Source organism: Gopherus flavomarginatus, chromosome 20 (assembly GCF_025201925.1).
Source record: "Gopherus flavomarginatus isolate rGopFla2 chromosome 20, rGopFla2.mat.asm, whole genome shotgun sequence".
Lineage (NCBI taxonomy): Eukaryota > Metazoa > Chordata > Testudines > Testudinidae > Gopherus > Gopherus flavomarginatus.
Genome location: NC_066636.1, coordinates 18,421,096 through 18,445,610, shown reverse-complemented (window position 1 = coordinate 18,445,610; position 24,515 = coordinate 18,421,096). Strand labels below are relative to the sequence as shown.

Genomic DNA, 24,515 nt, shown 5'->3' with positions numbered 1-24,515 from the left:
CTGCCCCTCAATGCCACTGGGATACACTTGGGCAAAGCAGCAGGTCAGGGATGCAAAGCACAGACCCAGTCTCGGGGGGGGGGAGGAACCGTCCTGTGAAAAGCAAAACAAGCCACCCCAACAAGGGGAAACAGGAAACACCTGCAGCAAGCGATCAGAGCAAAGTATTGACAGAAGGGGGAAACGACACAGTGTGGAAAAAGAAAGTCCTTCCCTGGGGGGGCACGTGAGCAGGGCTGGGAGCCGGGCTGAGCTTCCGGCATATTGCGCAGTTCAAAAATTATTGTTAGTTATGGTTACAGCCCCTAGAAGTGAGCAGGGCTCTGAAAAGGACAGACAGATAGAGTGACACTGGCAGACTGGGCAGCAGCTCGTGCCCAAGTCCCCACGGCCCAGCTGAACGCTGACAAATACACAGCTAGAATCAGTCTGGCTGAGCTGGGTTAGTATTGTTAAACTAGCGATCGGGATTATAAGAACTTCTTCAGCGGTTAGACATTATTGAATGCTTGTGAGTTGCTGCCTGCATTAATCTCATCTATAACATCCGTATCCCCTATTGTTAGGTAATATCTGAGTGGTTGTATTATGAGCCTCTGTGACTATGTAAATCCCTGGACAGGAGAGAGAATGTGAGGTGCTGATCGGCAACAGAAGGTGTTACCCCCTCCCCAACGAGAAAAGGTCAGTCCACAGCTGCTGGACTATTGCGGGACATCCGCACTGATTAGGCCTCAGCTGGAGCACCGTGTCCAGGTCTGGGCTCCACATTTCCTGAAAGATGTGGACAAATCGGAGAGAGTCCAGAGAAGAGCAACAAATGAAGGTCTAGAAAACATGACCCAGGAGGTTTGTTTAGTTTGGAGAAGAGAGGACTGAGAGGGGACATGAGAACAGTTTCCAAGTACATAAAAGTTTGTTACAAGGAAGAGGGAGAAAAATCATTCTCCTTAACCTCTGAGGACAGGACAAGAAGCAACGGGCTTAAATTGCAGTAAGGGCGGTTTAGGTTGGACATTAGGAAAAACTTCCTAACTGTCTGGGTGGTTAAGCATTGGAACAAATTGCCTAGGGAGGTTGTGGAATCTCTGTCATTGGAGATTTTAAAGAGCAGGTTAGACAAACACCTGTCAGGGATGGTCTAAATAATTAGTCCTGCTGTGAGTGCGGGGCACTGAACTAGATGACCTCGAGGTCCCTTCCAGTCCTACCATTCTTTGATTCAAGAGGACAAAAGACTTTGTTCTCTTCTCTCCCCCATCCCCACTCCCATGAAGATGAGTCATGCAAGTGGATTCCTCCCATCAGCTAAGTTTGCAGCTCAGAGCACATGGCAGGAGGAAGATAAAAACCCCAAAGAAAAGGAACGAGGGATCTCTGTGCTGCTTGGACTCTGAGAGGGGCAAAGTGTTTCTAGGCATAAGTGAGAGATTCCCCAATTGCTTGGTCTGGGTTAGCTCTTAAGGACATATAGAGTTTGCTTACTATAGAAGCTTCTGTTACCTTTTGAAGCTTAAGATTGTAACTCATTGTGTATGTTTACCTGCTTTAATCTTGTAATAAACACACTGGTTTCCTTTTCCTTTTTAATAAATCTTCATATAGTTTATTCTAGGATTGGCTACAAGTGTTGTCTTTGGTGTGAGATCTCAGGTGAGAGAGACAAGATGACCTGAAGAAGAGGTCTGTGTCAGTTCGAAAGCTTGTCCCTTCCAGCTCAAAAGTCTGTCTCTCTCTCCACCAGAAGCTGATCCAGGAAAAGCTATTACCTTCCCCACTTTGTCTCTTTAGTACGGCATTATGGTAGTCTTTAATTATATGATCACAGATTATTTCCCTGACTTTGTTCTCTGAAAGACTGAACCATTTTAGTTAAAACTTTCCAGCAGAATTCAGCCAGAGGCAGACCCTCATCACAGGAAGTTTCAGCACAAACAGTTAAAGTTTGGCAAAGTTACAAGCAACTGAAAACATGGTCTTCCAATGGGGCAACTTTGTGCAGTCCTGCCCGCCCCCCAGCGTAAATCAGAGCAGCTTCGGGTTGGCTCTAACTTATGCTCTGGTCCCGATGTGCCCTGGGGAGCAGAAAGCAGTCACCGTGCAGTGTGCTCTGGTCAAGCCCCCGATCTGCTCCCACGGGCCCTGGGGAGCAGAGAGCAGCCACGGTGCAGTGTGGTCTGGCCATGCCCCTGATCTGCCCCCACAGCCACAGTGCAGGGTGCTCTGGCCACATCCCTGATCCGCCCTCATGGACCCTGGGGGGCAGAGAGCAGCCACAGTGCAGTGTGCTCTGGCCACGCCCCTGATCTGCCCCCATGGACCTTGGGGGGCAGAGACCAGCCACAGTGCAGGGTGCTCTGGCCACGCCCCTGATCCTCCCCCACGGACCTTGGGGGGCAGAGACCAGCCACAGTGCAGGGTGCTCTGGCCACGCCCCTGATCCGCCCCCATGGACCCTGGGGGGCAGAGAGCCGCCACGGTGCCGTGTGGGTTCAGGGCCCTGTGCAGAGGGGACTCTCGGGGGCCATTTCCAGCCACTCTAAGGCCCCTTACACTGCCACAGTGGCATAAACGAGGCCTCGGTGCCAGTGAGCATCGCCTCAGGCCCGCAAGATTCTAATCCGGGGCTGATTCTGAGGGTCCCAAAGCTTGGGGGTTGGGCCTCAAGGTTTGGCCCAGACACACCTGGGCACTGAAGGTTCCCTGTGGAACAAGCCTGACCCATTTCTCCCAGGCCCGGGCAGCGGGTGCTGAAACCACCCATTGCGACTGGCAATCAGGGGAAGGCTTAGCATGAAGACACGAAATTCTGCCAAGCAAGGACTCTACCCACAGGGAAATCATTTCCCAGCCTCGGTGGGGCTGAGCCCTCCCAGCCCAGCCTGGCAGGGAAGTCCCAGCTCAGCTCCTGGGGGAGGATGGGCTCTCTGGCTGGTTCTTAGCCCAGGCAGAGCTCAGCTGTCCCGAGGGTCCTTTATGCCCAGCAGGGAAGCGGCTGGGCTGGCAGTAGCCTGGTGCAAAGAGATGCCCTTGTTTCTCTGCTGCGGCAGGTGAGCCTCATGACATCTCCTGAGCCATACGGGAAGCTACCACATTGGTGTCCTAGCCGAAAGGACCATAGGCCTTGCCCTCTGTGACAGCTATGTCAACCCACCGCCACACCCTGGGCCCTGTGTGAGCTCCCCAAGATCTCCTCAGGATGTGCAGGACAGCTCAGGCTCATCACTGCAGTGCCAGAGCCAGCTGAGAAGGGCAGAGGGGTTTCCCAGTGAGAACGGGCTACCCAGAGATGAGAGAGGATGGCCCACACTGGCCCTGAGCTGCAGAAAGTGGCAGCAATATGGGCCAAAACGGCCCCTGAGACCCTCCCCTGTGCTGAAGCCTCCCCAGCCAGGGTGGGGCTGGTGTAAGTGCTCCACTGGGGCCCTGTTCCCAGCCCCTAGCATGGGGGGTGTGTGAATTGGGGGAGTGCCCAGAGCACCCTGCACTCTACCTGTCCTCTGCTCCCATGGATCCAGAGAGGCTGGGTACAACAGTCAGCAGGTAGCCCCAGCTCAGACCCAGTGGGAAGCCCAAAGGTGACTATCTAGATTGCAAACTCTTTGGGGCAGGGAGCATCTCTTTGTTCTGTGTATGCACAGCACCTAGCACCATGGGGTCCTGGTCCACCACTGGGGCTCCCAGGCAGTACTGCAGACATGTGATCATAAGAATTAAAGCCACTTTAACCCCTCATGCGCCCTGGCCTTCCCCAAGCACAGGGGTGGGGCATGTGGGGACCAGGACCCCAACAATCATTTCATTGTCATTGCTATGTGCTCAGCGACTGCTGGAGACCATTGCTCAGAGGGCCTAGACTCCAGAGCAGCTCTGGCTACACCCATTGCCGGCTTCCTCCCTCCCCTGCGCTGCCATTAAAAGCAACTGCCGCATTTTTCCCACAGCTGCCCTGCGGAGTGAGGAGCTTCACGAACTAGACGACAACCTGGGACTTCAAGGTGAGATGCCGCCAATTAAAACTCTGGTGAGGTAGCAGGGGCTGCACGTCTTTAGGTCCCCAGTGCAAATCCAGCCTTGCCTGGCAGGGACTCAGAGCTGCTTGGTGCACCCCCAGGGAGATGAGTTCGGGGGGACTCAGCCCAGCTCGCCCAGGGCTTAGTGATGGTGTCACAGTCAAGTGCCAATCACAGCTGAGGTGCATCGGCAACCGCAGCTAAGCACTGAGTGGGGCATGAAGATCCAAACAGCCAGCTGCGCGAGATGGAGCCTGTCTGAGGACGGGGGCCAGGGGCGCAGGAGGGGAGTTTACCCGGGCACTGCCCTCACTGTATGTGTTCGGGCAATAAATAGATCTGGAGCGGCAGGGCCGTCGTTCCAACAGCAAATTCGCAACAGGGGCTTGGAAGTGCCAGGCCCTGAAATGGCCGCGCCCAGGGCAGGACTGGGAGCAGCTGGGGCGGGAGTGATTATCGTAGGCCAAGAATAACACCTCGAAGCAGCAGCCCTGCCCGGCCCAAGCAATGACGGAGAGCAAAGGGGAGGAGGAAGGATGGGGACCGGATGTTCTGATAACCAGGGAATGGGGCCAGCTCGGTACCTAGGTTAAAGGGAGAGGGTGTGTATGGGCTAGATGGGCCAGGCAGGACAGCTGCTCTGAGGTGTTATTCTTGGCCCTGCCCCATGCTGCTCCCAGCCCTGCCCTGGGTGTGGGCTGTTCAGGTCCTGGTGCTTCTTTCTTTCTTTCCCTCCCCAAACACCTCATCTACCTACCTATCTAGCCCGTACACGCTCCTTTTCTCTTTAACCTAGGTACCCAACTGGCCCCATTCCATGGGGTTTGAGAACATCCCGTCCTGATCCTTCCCCCTCCCCTTCGCTCTCAATAATTCCTTGGGCCAGGCAGGATAGACAGATAGATAGATAGAGTGAATGGGGATGGCTGGACAGACAGACAGGAGCTGGGGATGGCTGGACAGACAGACGGGAGCTGGGGATGGGTGTGGCTGGACAGACAGAGGAGCTGGGGATGGGTGTGGCTGGACAGACAGAGAGAGGAGCTGGGGATGGGTGTAGCTGGACAGACAGAGGAGCTGGGGATGGGGATGGCTGGACAGACAGATGGGAGCTGAGGATGGGTGTGGCTGGACAGACAGACGGAGCTGGGGATGGGTATGGCTGGACAGACAGACAGAGGAGCTGGGGATGGGGATGGCTGGACAGACAGATGGAGCTGGGGACGGGGGTGGCTGGACAGACAGAAAGAGGAGCTGTGGATGGGTGTGGCTGGACAGACAGAAGGGAGCTGGGGACGGGGGTGGCTGGACAGACAGACAGAGGAGCTGGGGATGGGGATGGCTGGACAGACAGACAGGAGCTGGGGACGGCTGGACAGACAGACGGGAGCTGAGGATGGGTGTGGCTGGACAAACAGACGCGAGCTGGGGACGGGGGTGGCTGGACAGACAGACAGAGGAGCTGGGGATGGGGATGGCTGGACAGACAGACGGGAGCTGGGGATGGGTGTGGCTGGACAGACAGACGGAGCTGGGGACGGGGGTGGCTGGACAGACAGAGAGAGGAGCTGTGGATGGGGATGGCTGGACAGACAGACAGGAGCTGGGGACGGCTGGACAGACAGACGGGAGCTGTGGATGGGTGTGGCTCGACAAACAGACGCGAGCTGGGGACGGGGGTGGCTGGACAGAGAGGAGCTGGGGATGGGGATGGCTGGACAGACAGAGGGAGCTGGGGACGGGGGTGGCTGGACAGACAGAGAGGAGCTGGGGATGGGGATGGCTGGACAGACAGAGGGAGCTGGGGACGGGGGTGGCTGGACAGACAGAGGGAGCTGGGGATGGGGGTGGCTGGACAGACAGAGGGAGCTGGGGACGGGGGTGGCTGGACAGACAGAGGGAGCTGGGGACGGGGGTGGCTGGACAGAGAGGAGCTGGGGATGGGGATGGCTGGACAGACAGAGGGAGCTGGGGACGGGGGTGGCTGGACAGACAGAGAGGAGCTGGGGATGGGGATGGCTGGACAGACAGACAGGAGCGGGTCCAGGGACAGACAGACACAAGCACGGCAGGCAGGCTGCCTCCGGCGGTTTGCCTGCGGAGGGTCCGCTGGTCCCGCACGCCCGGCACCACCGAAGCCGCGGGACCAGGCGAGCGCGGAAGGCCCCACGCTGGACCGCAAGGCTGGTCGGTCTCTCTCAGCAGCAGGCGCTGGGCCGGGACCAGCTGTTCCCTCGCCCACCTGGTCTCTCCAAGCCGGGCCGGCCGGGGCGGGGCAGGCAGGCGGGCCCGGAGCGCGGTGCCAAAGGCAGAGGGCACCAGCGAGCCGAGCTCGGGGCTGCGGGTGACTCCGCCCGGGCCGGACTCAGGTTTCCCCCCGCCTCCCTCCCCGGCATAGTCTAGGGCCGGCGGCTCCAGCCCCACCCACAGTCGCTGAGCCTCGGTCCCCGCACGGCTGCTCCGCTCCTGCGCTCCCAGCCAAGGTGAGTCGGGATCCCCCAGCCCCTCCTGCAGGTCACTGACCGGGGGGGGAGCGCCGACCTGCGCTACCCCTCAGCCTGGGGGGCTCTGAGCTGCCATCCTGCCCCCAGGGGGCACTGACCCAAGGGGTAAAGCCCCCATTGGTGGACACACCCCAGCCTGAGGGGCTCTGGGCTGCCTTCTTGCCCCCCAGTCCAGACACCTCAGCTGGATGGGGGAGGAGGAGATGCCCCAGCTCTGTCCCCCCACCCCCAGCCAGGAGTCTGAACGGCTGGGGTACCCCAGAGCCTGCTACTCACAGGAATTGGGGGTGGCTGCAGAAGATGGATTTATGGGGGGGAGCCCTAGTCCTGCTGCCCGAGGATGGGGGGAGCGTAATCCCAGCCCGGGTGCCCCAGTCCAGCCCCACTGGCTGTGGAGGTGGCTCCATGCTGTGGTCGCACCCAGAGCTCTAGCAGCTGCTGCTGCTGGCCAGGAGCCCAGTGCACCCTGGGCAGGGACAGGCCCTGCAGACCAGCAGCCTGGGCATCACTCACTTGGCAGGGGGGGCAGTCGCTGCTCAGGGGCGAGAGGGTCAGTCTGTCTGACGTGGGGGCACAGCTATGGAGGACAGGCTTCTTACTAGTATCTGCTGGTGCTACTTGCCCCCCGACACAGAAAGGGCTCTGGAACGTGGCCCCTTCCTGGGGTCCCACTCAGGTGTGAATGTTGCCGTGGGACGGAGTGAAATCTGCACTGGGATGGGATTCTGGGAGCTGCCACGGGACCCCAACTTTCTTTGGGAGACTCAGATGGTTTAAAAATAATGCGTCTCTTGGGACTCTGTCCTTGTGCCGAAGAGCCAGGCTTGTCGGTTTGTTACGCTCCCCTGTGCATGTGTTGTGTGGGGTGGGGTCTCTCCAGCCCCCTCTTCTTTTCATGCTCCCCTCTGCCCCAGAGATCTTGGGTGTGTCTAACCAATGGCAAAGTGCCAGGGTTGCTTTGCTCTTCATACCACTTGGACCACGCCCCCTTTGCTAGTGCTCAGGATGGCGCAGAACCCAGGACGGGGGGAGCCCTGCTGCACTCAGGGGGGTCACCCCGAAGGGGGAATGTGCCCGGTGTGTGCGTGAGCATAGGTGCTGAACAGTCCCGTTCACTTCAGCCGCCTGTCTGGGCCAGGCCTTCACGCGCTCATTGACTTCAAGATCAGAAGGGACCATCATGATCTGGTCTAGTCTGAAACTTCCTGCACATGGCAGGCCACAGAACCTCTGACAGTCAGGGCTACCCCAGGGGGATGGGGGGAAGTGTGGCAATTTGCCCTGGGCCCTGCAGGGGCCCCCACAAGAATATAGTATTCTATAGTATTGCAACTTTTTTTATGGAAGGGGCCCCCAAAATTGCTTTCCCCAGGCCCCCGTTATTCCCTGCTGGTAACTCACTGCCTGGGTTGTGCCGTGTCTGTAGCAGGGGGGAGGGATAGCTCAGTGGTTTAAGCACTGGTCTGCTAAACCCAGGGTTGTGAGTTCAGTCCTTGAGGGGGCCGTTTAGGGATTTGGGGCAAAAATCTGTCTGGGGGATTGGTCCTGCTTTCACATGAGGTTGGACTAGAACCTCCTGAGGTCCCTTCCAACCCTGACATTCTATGAGCATCTCATGATCTGGGAAGCCTGGGTGTGGCCTCTGCTTTCAGACACTGGGCAGCCAGGAAGCAAGGGGACAGGCCCTTTCTGAGCTTTACAAGGGGATACAACCAGCTTGAATGCTTTCAATGGCTGCTGTGGGGCCAAGGGAGGGCCCATGAGAGCCGGACTGGTGCTTCCGCAAGGTACCCACATGCAATGCTTGCTATACAGATGCAAGCAAGATAGATGGAGAAGGGAGAGAGGTGGTTACATGCAGGGATGTATAATCACAGCATTGAAAGCCAGCCAGTTTTTACCACTGGTTTTGAGGACACGCTGTTCTTTTCCAAGCACTACTGCGCTGCTCACACACTCCAAGGATCCAGGCTTTCAACTGGAGTTGCTTTTCTTGCTGGGAGCATGGGTTGATTATAGATACCAAAGTCACTTCTCCTTTTGAACTAGAACAGATCTTTAAGAAAATAAAACACGCCCAATCTTGAGATAAAAATGGCCGGTGATGGAGAATCCACCCTGATGCCTGGTCAGTTGTTCCAATGGTTCATTGTACTCACTTGTTAAAAATTTATGCCTTATTTCAAATATTTGTTTGCCGCCCCCCTGCTTGCTGCCTTCTCTCTGCACAGGGCCAGTTTCCTTCTCGGGGCTGGGCCTGGGCTCTCCCAGAGCAAACCCCAGGCTCCACTGGGGTTGCCCTGCACCAGGAGATGCCGTTTGCCCCCAGATGCTCCCCTGGTTCATCCCAGTGGAACTGAGTCACACCCATTTTGCACCAGTGTGTGTGACACAGGGCAGGCTCCCATCTCTAAGAACCCAGACTTTGTCACTGGGCATGTCCCGGGCAGGGAGGGACGGACAGCTGGGTCCGTAACTTGACTGAATAATCCTTTGGGAAGAAGGCTCCCTCTCCCTACACTTGCAGTCTGGCTTCCAGTCTAGTGCCTGCTTCAGGAAGGCTCCTTTCAATAGGATCTCTCTGATCAGCTCTTCAGAACCTGCAGGACCTTAGAGGTGGTGCTGTTCTCAGACTGAGAATGGTGCACACCCTGCCAGAGTCTAGCCGACAGAACAATGCGGCGGAGCTGGCATGAGCCCCAGTTAACGATCCAGGAACAGAGGTCCTTTGAGGAGACTTGCATTCCAGCCCCCCTTCTTTCCTGGATCTGGAGGGATGGGCCTGCGACTCCGTTCCCGGGGTTTTTTCCAACTGAAGTTCAAACGTGGAGCTGATGGGAAACGCGTCTCAGTTCTGGCCAATTTTCCAGGCAAGCAGCCCCAGGCACAACGGGCACAGCCGCCAAGCCTGGCTGGGCTTCCTGTTTTTTCCATAGAGGTTTTCAGACATCAGCTGCAAATCTGAGGGCAAAGCAGCCTGAAGCAAACAGAGCTAAGGAGGGTCAGGGGCCAGATCCTCAGCTGGTGCCAGTTGGCATCACTGCATTGACTTCAGTGGCACTATACTGATTTACACCAGCTGAGGATCTGACCCATTCACTTGTGTGAAGCGATGCTGATTCACACCAGCTGGGGAGCTGGCCCACTGGTTTCAGTGGTGCTACAGGACAGCCTTCAGGCCTGGCAAGGAGCGGGCTGCTGAGACAGATGCTGCTCCGGAAGGGAATACAAAAACTGCTCCATTCAACGGCAGCCCTGCTGTGTTTGGATAGTTCAGTCCGAATGCCGTGTGCTTATTTATCATGTTGCATCCGCAGACCTCACAGAAGAGGCAGCATTTCACAGATGGGGAAACTGAGGCACGGAGCCTCACACCATGGTCGCACAGGCGGAGTCAGAAATAGAACCCAGAGTCCTGGCCCCAAGCCATGTGGGGTAACCAGTAACTCCCATTCCAGAGCCAGGAATAGAACCCAGAAGGCCTGTCTCTGCACTTCTCTAACCACTCCCATCTGGAAAGAGAACCCAGGAGTTCTGGCACTCAGTCCCCTGCTCGAATTACTAGGCCACACCGCTCTTATTAGGCAGCCTTGTGTCCACTCTTGACATTTTATGGCCAGTTTCACAATATTTGCTGTTTTACTCAAAGCCCCAGTTTGTGGAGCCATGGCCCAGATCCTCAAAGGTATTTAGGCACCTAACTCCATTGATTGGTTGATTTCAGGATCTGGGCCCATAAGAACCTGAGCTTTCTTTCTCTTTTTATTTTTTAAAGATCGTTTCAGGCCTTTTTGGTTGTGGAGTAAAACTTGCAAATGCTCAGAAACCAGGGGGCAAAGAGGGCCACAAATTTATTTATTTTTTTTTAAAAATCTCATAATCTGGAAGCCAATCTCGTGATGTTTCAGAAGCCCAACTCATGATCTTTTGGCGGCTGGGGTTGACGATCCTGCTTTGTGGTTCATCTTCAGTGCAGGACATTTGTCTGCCTTCCGGTTAAATAGCCACATGGTCTTGAAAGGACTCCTGGTGAGCCACAGACTCCCCAAATCTGCCTGCAGAACATCTGATAAACACGAGGGCGAATCCGGAGTGACGCGGCTAACAAACGATAACGTTCCCCTACTGATGATCGGTGACGTGCGCCCCTGAGCTGCCACATGGCTGCCACCCACAAAAGACACGCTCCTTCACGAGGCAGCGATGAGGGACCACCACCACTGTGCAGTGAGCCAGCACATGCCCCGGGGGCAGCCGCGGAATTGAAGTGGCACATAGTCCTTGTGCTCTAGCTTCCCTGCGACTGAAAACATCAGTCCCCATAGAAGGAAATTCACTCCGCGGGTCCTAACCACACTCCTTGATTAGTAAAGACAAAACGAGTGTGTTAGCGCCTTGGAGCCACTGAGAGATCGTCTCAGCAAAATCATTACAAAGGCAACCACATTTCAAAAATACAGTCCCAGGAGGGTGTGGCTGCATTTCTCTGGCTTTTAAAAAAAATTGATGAATGAGTTTTTCCATCATCAGGTTGGGAGTCAGGATTCCTGGGCTCTAATCCAGCTCTGGGAGGGGCGTGGGGTCTAGTGATCAGGGCAGGGGAAGGATGGGAAGTCAGGACTCCGGGGTTCTCGTCCCAGCTCTGCAATTCACCCCCCATGTGACCTTGGGCAAGTCACAAAGACTGACATTTTCAGAAACTTCAGGATGCCTCATTTTGGGGATTCCCAACTCTAGATGCTGACAGAGACCTAATTTCTAAGGGGGTTCAGAATGGGCAGTGCCCCTTGATCCAGAAACTATTGTGGGTGCTCAGCATCTCCACAACTGACACCTTAGGGGCTAAAACTGAGTGCCCAGCAACTAAAGCGACTCTGAGTTAGAGCCTCTGCTTTGAAAAACGTGGGCCACCTCCCTCTGGGCCTAGGTCACGTGGGCTAATGACACTATCCATCCTCTGCAAAGTGCTTTGAGATCTGCAGATGCAAACCCTATAGAAGAGCTCAGTGGTGTTATCATCCGTGCTTCCCAAATGATATTCAACCAAAATGGTAGTGGTGGAAGATTCTTCTTTTTCTTCCAGTGATTTGCAACAGACTATCTAGGGACTGTCTCTTTGCTCTGTGTTGTACAGCAGCTACCCTGGCTGGGCCCTTGCCAACAACTGGGCTCCTAGGTGCTACTGGAATACAAATGGATCATCATGGTGCAACTCACAAGAACGAGACATTTTGCTATCGTGCTTATCTGTCCCCCATGACTGTAGTATCCGAGCATCTCCCAATCTTTGGTGTATTTAGCCTCACAGCGCCCATTTTACAGATGGGAAACTGAGGCAATGAGCAGTTCAGTGACCTACCCAGGAAGCCTGTGGTGAGGCAGGGACTTGAACCCAGGGCTTTCAAGTGCCAGGCTAGCGTCCAACCGAGAATGGGTGGGAAGGGGTCTCCGTGAAGAGTTTTGTCCCTTGCGTTCCCCTCCCCATCCCCAGGCTGATTGGGTGTCACCCTGCGAAGTTCCTCTGCTATCTGTCCCCACCTCGCTCCAAGCTGTGGTGGCTGTTTGAGGCAGCAGAGAACCCACCAGCCCAGGACAGGTGATCCTGCTCTTGGATGGAGATGGAACAACCTGAGTCATTTCCTCAGAGGCTCCTCTGGCCGTTTTTCAGCAGGGCTGGAAAATACTAGCTCAGGCCAGGCAGAGGAAGGGAGGATGCCCTGGGATGGGGATGGGTGGGGTGTGGTGACCTGCACTGCTCCAACAAGGACTGAAGATTCACGGGGGAGGAGAACCTGGCCAGAAACAACAGAGTCCTGTTTATCACACACCAGGATTATTTTTCCATCCTGCCCTGGGTTTATTTTTCCATCCAGCCCCGTCAGCAAACAGACCCTGCCTGCATGGGGCCCCAACAAACTCCCATTCTGGGTCGGGGCTGGAGCTTCAGATGCTGTTTCATTGTATTTGCTCAGATGCTCTCATTATAGGCTCTGCCCTGCCCAGGGTTGGACAAGCAGGGGACAGACTGGAACACCGGCTGGGCTGCTTCCCTCCTGTCTTGCTGTTGGTCGCCCACCCGTTGCACAGCTGGAGTTGGGGAGTTATCCCCTTGCTACGGGCACTTCACTTCCCACCCCAGGCTCTATTCCGAAGGCCGGCGTGAGCACCACATCCATGGGAAATAGACCAGGGAGAACAATACGGCCTGAGGCAGTAGATGAGTCGAGGCCTTCATTGGAGATGAGTCTGTGTCAGAACCTCGCTCCACCCTTCTCCTCCAATTTCAGAGTCGGATCACTTCCAAGTGCCCTGTTTGATTGGCCACCGTACCAGGCTCTCCACAGCTAGAAGAATGAAGTGGAACAGCCCGACCTAAAGCTCTCTAGCTGGGCGTGTAACACACTCACCCCTTGCACAGATCAGGCACCGATGGGCCCCTCTCACACCCACTCCGCGGTAGGTCGTGTCGAGACAGCAGAGATAACACAGGAACAGTGGAGAACGGCAGGTTGGTCCCCATGCCAGATGGTGGCCATGTGGTCAGATGAGCCGAGCTCAGTGGCTGGGATCTTGTCAGAACAGCCTGTGCGATTCTGTAGCCGCCACGCTTGACCCCAAAGGGGAAACCCAGCCTGAACTCCAACCCAACCTCCTCAGCCCATTTCTGGCCTGACACTGCAGTTCACCTATAAAGGGGGTCAAGGACCCAATTGCTTTGATTTCAGAGCCTGCCCGATCCCCTCTGCCCACACTCCAGGGTTTGACTCTTTCTCTCAAGGCTGAATGGCGAGACGACTTCACAGAAAGGCTGTGGTAACGGTGGAGATGGAGGAGAAGTGGCTGTTGCTCACTCCCATCTCCTCCCCGAAGCTCCTCACGAGGAGTCTGCATGAGGCGAAGTGGCCTGGGGGGGCTGAGATGGCAGCCCCCCCCAGACAGTGTCAGCTCTTAGGCGCGTCCTGTTGGCCAGGTTTTGTGCCCTGAGCTTCGAGTGATGGCAGGGCCCTGCTAATCCACACCAAGGGGAGAGGAGACGAGGGGAGAACTGCTGAATGCTGTGGACAATGGCATGACCAGAGTAGCAGATGGACACCAGGTAAGAGTCACCCCATAGGAAGGAGCAAGTGTTCGCCATGAGTCGGGCTGTCAACTCATGCATCTGCCTTTGCAGTGGAACAGCAAAGAACTGGGACCGTGGGGACCATGTCTTCCAAAAGGGGCCAAAATGGCGGTCCCTGGAGAGGAGGAAAAACCGCAGCTGTGAGCGTGGTGAGATTTTTGGCGGCTGTCCTAAAAAAAGAAAAGCTGTGGCCAGGCTGAGGACCTCTTTGGTGCAGCTCCAAAGCTATCGCAAACACCCAGGTGGGCAAATGACTGCCTGGCAAAGGAACGCGGCCTGGGCAGAGCAGACGGCATGCTCCGTGCCCTGGCTGCTAGCTCCCTCCGGCTGTACCCTGGGGGAGGCCGGGAATGTATCCCCCAACACTGAGCACTGGGGCCTCATTTGGAACGAAGGTCCCTCAGACTTCAGAGTCTTCCAAAGAAATCGCTGATCACCGGACGGGAGCAGGCTGGGTGCCAGGCCAGTACCCTGCACAGACCCCTTTGCGTGTCTCAGTGCTCTGGGATGACTGCCATTCACTCCTTATCCCTTCCAAGGGCCTCAGCAGCTCAGATCAGTGGGTGGTATAGGGAGGGGATGTGCATGCGGAGGAGTTGCTGTGCACTAGTGGAATGGCTCGGACCTCACGTTTGCCGGCACACTGATGTACTAAGCATCCGTGGGGCTCCTTTCCCTAGGGCCCCTGAGGGAGGGCGGCAGCTGTTAACACCCCTGGGTGTATGTAGCCCAGAATCCAGAGTCTGTCCCCTCCCTTCGCATTCCTTCCGTCTTCTCCTCTGGTGCTTTGGGCGGGGCAGCCCATCTGGTTGATGTGGGGGGGATGATTTTGCTCTATGGGAGGAGTTCTTGGCCAAAGTCCCTTGGCTCCCGAGAGGAGGAAGCTGCCGCTCAGCTTGCAGCAATCCGCTGACTGCTCTGGAATGGGTTCCCTTGAGCAAACTTTTTAACCCTTACACTGTCAGCTGCACCTTTACGCTAGCAAATTCTCCGTTGTGCTGTCCATCCCAGGGCATTGAGGGTTGGCCTCACCCGTTACCCCAGCATATCAAGTGCCCCCCATCACTGTCCCACCAACATGCCCCACCCACACGCTCAGGGGACCCCCTCTGGAGGTGGGTTCTCTGCTGAGACAGGAGGACACATCATAAGGATACTCTCCGTGCCAGGAACGTTTGGCCCCTAAGAAAGGGACAGAGACCCAGCAAACACGTTGCATGTGAGAGACACCCAGCAGCAGTGATATGTTATCACTGATGTATTTGCACCAGATGACTAGGGAAAGAGAGAATCCATGTCCCATTTACACTTCCTCAAGCCAGCTGGTTCCCTCTGTCTGTCGTCTTTCATCTATCTATACTTTTTAAAGGAAGGAGCACCCAAGGCATGTTACCATGTACGCCATCAAGATAATCACTCCAATGAGGCTATATTCTTGTAAACACCAAAAAGGGATCCCGGCGGAAAAGCTGCTTTCACCCACAGCAAAGATGGCTTGAGAAGGACATTTTTAAAGAGCTTTGTAAGCGATTACTCTTCCCCCACCCCTGGAGGCCTTACTCATGGGATTGCAGCATTCGCTACATGCCTCTATTCTCACTTCTCTTCACTACCCGGCAGTGTATGAGGCGGTTGGATTTGGCGATGGATCAAAGTCTCCCGTTCCCAGTGGGGGGCAGAGAAAGGAATCTTCCCTTGAAAGACTTTGCTTTGACAATTCATAAAAAAAGCCACAGCGTTTAACAACCAGCCTTGCTTTTCCTACTGACTCTGGTCAAGTCTTTCCATTGAGTTCGCCCCCAAAGGCTGTATTTCCTCTCCAGTCATCTGCTGCTCTGTATGGCTGTGCAGTGCAAGGGCAGCCAGTTTGGGGACCCAGCAAGGCATGCTCTTGGCTGGGCTGAGTTGTCACAGAACACAGATGCTGCTAGGCAGGGCCAATGGGTATTTTAAGACCTATCAGGTTTCTCCTCAGCCGGGACATGCATCTCAGTTATACTCCCACTCCACTAATTGCATCCTGCTCACCCCAAATTACCCTGAGAAATAGGAAGCGCCTTCACTTCCTGTCCCAAACTGCTGTGAACACATAATCATAGATGCTAGAGGTGTTGGGGGGGAGCCCTCTTATATCACCCACTCCCTCCCCTCTCAGGGGGATTGATCGCTGCGGGGACATTCTCTAATGTCTTGCTGCATAGCATTACCATGAGTTGATAAACAGCTGCCATGTTCTGCCCCAGAGGTGACTGCATTTTAGTGGTGGGAGAAGTGTTCCTGGAATATACAGGCTGGAAATCTGCCCTAGGATATGTGCGCTGGGCAGCTTTTGGCTCATAATTTGTTTAGTAGTTTGCAGAGATTGTTGAGCTCCTAAGGCTCTTGCTATGAAAGGCATAAGGTAAGAAAATCAGCTGCTAGCCGTGCCTTTTGCTTTAATATTAAGCTTGTCTCAGGCGGGTTTCACAGGGATTTATATTTTGATCAATTAACTGTGGCTCAAAGCACAAGTTATTGACCTTGGTGTACGAATAAGGGGGTAAAATTCCATGTCCTGGTCCTGTGTTAGGTCGGATTAAATTATCATAATGGACCCTTCTGGCTCCGAAATCTAGGAATCTCTCCGCAGTACATTATGAGTCAGTCTCTAACCCATTTCTCACCAGTGTTTTAATCCAGGGTTTCCCTTGAAAATACCTAAACACGTCAAAAATTTCAGTGCATCAGGTAACCTGGACAGAAATACTTGAGAGACGTATTAGTTTCCCTAGTGCTGGAACATGCAAGAGAAATCACAGAGATTGTCCAGTCGCTCCCCCTTTTTCTAATTTAAACCAAACTCTCCACGCTGCCTCCATCCAAAGCACATTTGTGTCCCATAAACCGTATTGTGAGTTAGGAAAGTGTAGTTATCCTGGCACATTTTGTTCTCCTTTTGATGTGCTAGAATGTCCTGCCTTTGGGTGAGACACTGCATTGTATCAGTTTGATCGGGGGTTAACTGCTGAGGCGGGAAGGGATTTATTGTGCAATGAAATCCTTCGCTCTAGTGGCACAAGCCAGCGATTGTGATCGTTGGGCTGAGCAGAGCTAAACTGGGCTCCACTGGGAAAGGAGTCCAGAGGTTTGGAGGCTGATCCGACCTTTATCCCATCTCTCCTGGCCTCTCCAGCGTCTGCCTGGCAGTTCTCCACCCTCTCTAAAAACTAGGCAGATGTCGGAACACAACAACATTGGCAACAGGTTTTTAAACCCGTGGAAAGTTTCCATTCGGGTCTGAGCGCTCAGAACCCACAGTGGTGGCTGCCTGCGAGAGTAAGAACCTAACTAGCTAGTAGGTTTGGCAGATATCTTAGAATTCAAGTTAGAAATGAGGCACAAGTTTTTAATCGTAAGGGAGCAAACTCCTGAGGGGAATGGTGGATTCTCCATGTCTTGATGTCTTCCGATCCGGCCTGAAGGCCGTTCTGGAAGATGCGTTAGTCAAACACGTTATTGGGCTTGACACAGGGGTAAAAGAGTAACGCTCTGTGGCCTGCAATACACAGGAAGTGAGAACAGAGGATCTAAGGGGGACCCTTCTGGCTTTGAAATCTATGAATCCAAACAGCAAAGCCCAAATCCCTCATAGTAATTAGCATGTGGGGTTTTGCTCCTGGGGATAAAACCAAATGCAGCGACTGAGAGAAAACAAAGCTAACCGCTGTCTGTGCTATTTCTCCCCTCTTTCTCAAGAGACCCACGCAAAGATGCCGTCTCAGATGGAACATGCCATGGAGACGCTGATGTTCACCTTTCACAAATACGCCGGCGACAAGAACTACCTGACGAAAGAAGATCTCCGGGTGCTGATGGACAAGGAGTTCCCTGGGTTTTTGGATGTGAGTCAGAAATACCGATAAGCCCATTTGCTGATTAATCCCTTCTGTCACAGTCCATTGACTTGGCTGGTCCTACTGGCTGGTGATTTGGGGTGGGGCGGGGGAGTGCTCATCTCTCCAGGCCAGGACTGAGCAGTGATGCTCCAGTGTGGTGCTAGGGGCCGCTGTGTGGCTGGAAGCGCCTTCAGACGCAAAATCAAGGTCACAACCGTTTTATACTTGAGCAGGGTTTTACAAGTGAGGTTCAGATGTTCAGATACCACGTCAGAGAAGTCAGACAGAGCAGGGAGGACAGGGCAAATGGACTAGATAGGACAGGACAGACAAGGGTCGAAAAAGAAAGAACTCTAGGTTCTAGACAGACAGAGTCCTCCCAGTCAAATTCCAGGTTGAGTGATTATAGTTTTTCCAGCTAACTACCTCCTCTAACTTCACATGAAGAAACTATTCTGCACTCAAAATGAGGGCCCAACCCAGCTGCCTCTCAGTGCTACTGCAATATCCGTGTAAAATAATGCTAGGATGATTTCCCCTCCAAAAAATTCTTCTTTGACTTGCTCAATCAAAGCCAGCTATGGGATTTAGCCCTTCAACTTGCTGTTCATTCATGTCAAAGGAAGCCACGTGGCAAAGGAAGCCACGTGGCAAAGGCAGCTGATTGGCTTTGAAGACTTCAGCCCAGGTGCATGGCTGTTGCCGTAAGCTGGCTGCCAGGCTTCTCCCCAGAGGTGGCTGCATTTCCACAGTATGGAGAGACTGTGTGTAAAAGGCTTCAGGGCAGGAGGTGCTGTGGGCTCCTTCCTGCTTCACTGCTGCCTTTGGAGCAAGGAGAGGAGAGGGGCCAGGATGAACGAGGAGGAGCTGTCTCTGGGCTGAGATCTGCTGTTTTCCCCAGGGCAACTCCACCTCGAGTCCCTGTGGGTTGCACTGGAGAATTTGGCCCTCCAGCTTCTAGCCCCAAGATGGTCTCGCTCTTGTCTCTTGAAAAGGCCTGATCATATTGAAGCCAGTGGCCAGGTTCCCATGGCTTTGGATTGGCCCCGGTGTTGAGTTTGAAAACTCCCAGCTGCGGCACGGAGAGGCAAGTGGCCCCTTCAGCCCCCCAGCCCCTGTGGCATTCATGCATCGCAGATGCTAGGACTCACAACTGCCTCCAGCAGAGGAGCCTCTGCAGGGGCAGGGTCACTGCTGCACTCAATTCCCTGCCATTTATCAGCTTGCAGCTGACACAGACGATGGGGAGAGGCTCTGGGCAGCGTGTTCCCTTCCTGATAAACGATGCATCATCCAAGACAATAGCATTTTGGTGACAGCCTGCTATGTGCCATGCTATTAATAACTCTGCTGCCTGGTGCACTGCATTCTCCCTGCTCCTTGGCTGTTTTGGTTTGGTGCAAAGCAAGAAGGCGGCTGGAGGATGACACATGAGAATGACAGATGGACAAAGCTCCCCCCTTCTGCCCCCTGATAAATCTCCTGAGCACCCAGCTGCGATCCTGTAACTGAGGAATGACATCATGTCTGAGCAGTGACGGGAGTCGCCTCTCAGGAGGTGCAATACAGCTTGAATCACGTGGAGCAGTTAAGTGACATGCCCAGGGTCAGACAATTAGTCAGTGGCAGAATTGGGAATACGACCCAGGAGTCCCGCTCCCAAGTCCCCACTCTAACCACTAGGAAACACTCCCTCCCAGGGCTAGGCATAGTACCCAGGAGTCCTGGCTGCATGGAAAATATGTTAAGTACCAACTCTGTGTTCACAAAGAGGATCTCAGGCAGCAATGTGGCATGGAAAGGGCATAGCCTGGGAAGGCATGGAGACGCGTTTCTGGGTAACTCGTGCCACGTTGAAGAGGGGACTGGGTGCTATCACTGTCCCTGCAGACATGTCTTTTCTCAAGGAAAGCCAAGCCAGGAAGGACTGGACTAGCATGGTGTGATACAGGGCAGGATTGCGGTGCATCAGCAGGTGGACCTCTGGTCAGGAAAAAGACTGTGTGTGTGTGTGTGGAGCCCAGGGCTGGAATAGCAGGGGGCTGCGGGTTGGGATTGAGGGGCAGCGGCAGAGCGGTGAGGGTTCAGAGCTCAAAGCTGGAGTAGCGGCGCAGACAGCACCTCGCTGTCAAGGTGGCTGGGCAGAACCAGCAGGCACAGCTCCCGCCTGGTGCCAATTACCGCAGGTAGATCACTGCTGCCATAAGAACCAGATCACCTCGTGCTTCAGAGCAGGAAAGCATCACGAAGTCCTCGTAGATAACTCTCTCCCCACCAGCGTCTCCTGTGCCTCCAGCGTTCACACAGGCCAGGTTATTATGCAAGCTGGCACGGATGGCACAGCCTGATATAATCAGAGACCGGTATTTAATGCTCCAGCCCCAGGGCATCCATTCCACTGCATGGGTGCACATTGAGATTGTCGGCCATTAACCAGTGTGCTGTAGGCCTCCCATTACCCCCTGCCCCAGGGATACAATCACCTCCATGGCAGGGCCTCACCTGCAGCTGGCTAAGCGCAGTGGCACAGTGGCATTGCTCCTGCTAACCCCACAGCTGGATTTGGCCCATCACCTGTAACTCATCTAGGCTGGGTTTTCAGGGGCACCTAAATCCCATGGACTTTCAAGGACAGCTGTGTGCCTAACTCCCTTCAAAGCCCCAGCCTTGCTTTTACCACCGCGACACGGGGCGTTTCTGATCCCAGTGACACCGGCGTAGATCCAGAGTGGCTGCAGGGACAGGACTGAGGTTGCTGTAGGGGATGTATTCTGATCTCAGGTACCCCGGTGTAATTCTGGAGTGATACCCTTGAGGTCCCAGTTGACACCAATATTCGGGAGAGCTGAACCTGTTCTCGGTCCTCTCACTTAATTCAGTGCTCGGCTCCTTGCTGATGCACATCAGTGCTGGCCCGCATCACACCCTGTCAGTCAAGGTGTGTGGGGTGGAGAGCAGAGCTAAGAGGTCTTGTTCTGGAGTGGCAATAGCCTGGAGAAGCTGGTGCACATAAACTGCGGCTTATCACACGCTTCCAGGCTCATGGCTCATTTCCTCAGTCTGTAAAGCAAACACTGCGATTGCTTGCAGATGGTGTGCCATGCGCAGAGCTCAGGCATTGCTTTGTTAGGTTTGGAGTGTGGCCTGGATGCACAGAGGTCTTTGTTGCTTGCTTGCTTGCTGTGCAAGCCATGGAGCAAAAGGTTCCTCCCAGCTGCGTCCTCCAGACCCCTTGTGCTTGGACTCAGAGGGTCCAGGCCTCTGTACAGGATGGAGTTTCACTGCCAGAGCACAGAAATTGATGTCCTTCAGGATCACATCCAGAATGTCTCATTAGAAGAGATCCTAGAAACCAGAGCAAAAAGCCCTTGTCCCCAGCCCTGGGTGCACACACTCCTTGCAATGCATGCGCCAGCTTTAAATGTCTCCTTCCTCTGCCTGGGCGACCATCACATTGCAAAATCCAACAGATCCTGCAGGAAACAGTGCCTGCCATTCATTTGAAGTGCTGCATGCCTACATCGCAGCTAGCATTCACAGTACATTGGAGCAGTGCCACTGCGGATCTACCATCCCCATCCCCCAATTGAAAGACAAAATACACAGGAATGGCTCTATAAAGACGCTGGACATCTGAGGAGTGGCGACTAGGGCTCAGAACTCCTGGCTTCTTTTCCCTTCTCTAGGAAAGGAATGTTTGGACAGGGGTTAGAGCAGGGGGCTTGGCATGAGGACTCCTGGGGTCTAGTTCCAGCTCTGCCTCTGGCTCACTGTATGACCCTGTCCAAGTCGCTTAACTGCCCTGTCATTCAGTTTCCCACTCGTGAAGTTCACCTGCCTCCCAGAGACGTGCAGTGAGACACGGTGAAAGGTTGTGATGCGCCCTGAGAGCCTTTAGCAGCCCAGAAGTGTAAAGTGGTGCTATTGATTTCCCTGGAAACTTTCTTCAAGACTCATTTTAAAGACTCAAACGCTGAGCACTGCCCCTGTCCCTGCCTGAGATCTGAACCCTCAAGAGCACGCTGCAGAGCTATTCGTATTCGTGACCTGTCACAGACCAGGACCCCGTTGCGCTGGGCGCGACAGGGGATGCTTTTGGGTGGTAGAACTGAGAATAATGAGAGGACATTAAGAAAAAGGAAACTTAAGTGAAACGGCAGGAGAAATTTCCAGACACTGAACCAGATCCTCAGTTGGTGTAAATCCACCTAGATCCATTGACTTTAACAGAGCGACACTGATTGACGTCAACTGAGAGTCTGGCCCAGTGAGAGCTGCCTAGGAGCTGATCCGTCTAAACCCTTGTGGTTCAGGCCATGACCTAACCTCTAAGTGATGGGGTTAGGAGGGGATTTTCCCTGGGAGCAGGTTATCCCATCATCAGTTCAGGTTCTCTTGCATCTGTCTCTGAAGCAACTGGTGCTGGAGGCAAAATATTGGGCCCGATCTGCTCTGCTCCGGCAAGCCTCATGTTCCCACAGGAAGTAGTGAAAGCTGCATGACTTTGGTCATTTCAAAGCAGTAGGAAATGTACCACTGGGACCAGTCGTGGGTGGGGAAGGGAATAAATGATCTAATAGGTGCTTGATCACATGCCTAATGGAAACAGGCAGCTGTGGGTTCCAAGCCTCCCCTGGGCAAGGAGCCCGCAGAAACCACAGCTTCATCAGTGTGTTGTGCACACAGCCCGCAGAGGGCTGGGCCCATCGGTGTCCTTAGCTCCGGCTGGGTGGTGAAAGGAGAAGCATTTTCAAAAGCTAGTTTACATTCGCTGCTCAGCGTTTGTATCCTGCTCAGGACGGGAGTATTCCTGACGTGTGTTACGCAAGGAGGAGACTCACCCCAGCACAGGGCCTGAAATCCACACGTGCATCTCATGAGCTCTCTGTACGGGGTGGGGGAGGAGAGGAGTTTTACCTCTAGTCACCATGGATATAGGCTAGTCAGTTTCGGGGCAATGCACTGGCCTGTCTGAATGAGGAACACTGCAGGGGGTGGAGGGAAAAGGAGTTTGAAACTACATTAAAAGATCGTTGTTAGTTATTACTGGGGCTTGGGGCTGTTCAATGCACCAATATGGAGACTGCCCATGACCCAAGGAACTTGCATGGTCTTAGAGGCCAACCCTCCAAGCTGATTCATGAAGGCAGCTCCTCCCACCCACTCAGACTGGAGCCTGAAAGACAGGCACAGGGGAACTAGGATGTATGGGGAACATCAGAGCAGGGATAAAGTGGAAGGACTGGGCAGCATGTGTCTTTTAAAGAGCGGCCCAGATGCCACAATAATGGGCACTATACAAAGCCCCACACAGATAAGCTATGGAAACACTGAGATGGATGGAGGGATGAACAGATAGCTGAAGGGATAAGGAGCCCCTGGGATGGACAGAGGGATGGATGGATGGATATGGAGCCAGTGAGATGGAGGGATGAACAGATAGCTGAAGGGATAAGGAGCCCCTGGGATGGACAGAGGGATGGATATGGAGCCAGTGGGATGGAGGGATGAACAGATAGCTGAAGGGATAAGGAGCCCCTGAGATGGACAGAGGGATGGATATGGAGCCAGTGGGATGGAGGGATGAACAGATAGCTGAAGGGATAAGGAGCTCCTGAGATGGACAGAGGGATGGATATGGAGCCAGTGGGATGGAGGGATGAACAGATAAATGAAGATCTATGGAGCCACCAGCATGGATCAACACACAGACAGGCTCCCACACTCTTGCTACAAAGCAGCTTCAGCCAGGAGCAAATTCAGCTCCATTAGCTCACAGCCCCCTCTGCTTTTTCTTTCATGTATTTTCCCTTCCCAGAACCAGAAAGACCCCATGGCCGTGGATAAAATCATGAAGGACCTAGACCAGTGCCGGGATGGCAGAGTTGGCTTCCAGAGTTTCTTCTCGCTAGTGGCTGGACTGACCATCGCGTGCAACGACTACTTTGTGGTACACATGAAGCAGAAGGGGAGAAAATGAAGAGGTGACCGGAGACACCCCCCGCCTAACTCCTAAACCCCAAGCCATATAAAGTGGGCCACGTCGCAGCCTGGATCTAAGCTCTCAGCTGGCCATTGACACCAATGGAAAGTTGGGCGCGTGGATCAAGGACACAATGTGATCCTCCGAATGTGCGAACAGACTCCCGAGTCGCCATGTAACAGGCAAGAGAGAGCCTGCTATCCCCGCCCCAGAGCAGCTTATGGTTTTTATAGTGTATCCATGCCTTGCCCTACAATAAAGAATCCCTCCCTTTGTTTTTTTAAATCCTAACGGTGTATAGTTTTTTTTTTCCTCTGCACTAGCCTTGTCTGATCAGCGTCACTTTAGAGGGAGGTTCTGAAGGGTGCAGGAGGCACAATAAATCTGAGATGACGGAGCTTGCAAACTTCCAGAGCTGGTGCACACAGCGTTCTGGAGATACACATAAAGCGAGCACAGGGGCACTGGAGCTTTGAGACACTGCAGATCATGGGGGCAACTTGCCAGGAGTGGGAGGGGCTTGCCTAATTTGCATATATTTGCATTGCTTTAAATAAAAAAGAGCACTTTTTAAAGAGCATGCAAAAAAGTGTATGCAGTATACTCTGCTCGCTGCCCTAATCCAGTCGCCAAGAAGTCCATGCAATGCCCCCTCCCTCACGCCCTCCCAAACATGCCGTGTGCGCTCCCAGAAAAACCCACTGACGTCCACGCCAAGTCCCCGATTTGCACCAGCGAGGTGGGATTTGCACTGGCTGAGTCCAGGCGCGTTCGAAGTGCCCCAGCCCCATCGTTTCAAGCTGAGACAAATACAGCTTCCGATTTGGAAATCTGGGTGTGCAGAAGAGCAACGCTCCCTGGCCCACTGCGGAGCCTGCGCTTGCAGCAGCTTGAGACAATGGGGCCGATGCATTGTCTCTTTTTGTTTTGGCATGATCCAGGTGAACCACGAGCCAGATCTAGAGCCTCCCAACCCTCGGCCCCAATTCAAGAGAGAGCTCTCTGCCACGAGCAGAACAG

General features: G+C 54.2%; 1 protein-coding gene across 1 annotated transcript; it reads left to right on the top strand.

The window, feature by feature from the left end:
• The first annotated feature begins 6,383 nt into the window (after positions 1 to 6,383).
• Positions 6,384 to 23,786, top strand: S100A10 (S100 calcium binding protein A10). Its single transcript, XM_050930649.1, has 3 exons — positions 6,384 to 6,496; positions 17,373 to 17,518; positions 23,331 to 23,786. Exons 2-3 carry the CDS (start codon positions 17,387 to 17,389, stop codon positions 23,490 to 23,492), a joined length of 294 nt encoding a protein of 97 aa, XP_050786606.1. The 5' UTR covers positions 6,384 to 6,496; positions 17,373 to 17,386; the 3' UTR covers positions 23,493 to 23,786.
• The last annotated feature ends 729 nt before the right edge of the window (positions 23,787 to 24,515 follow it).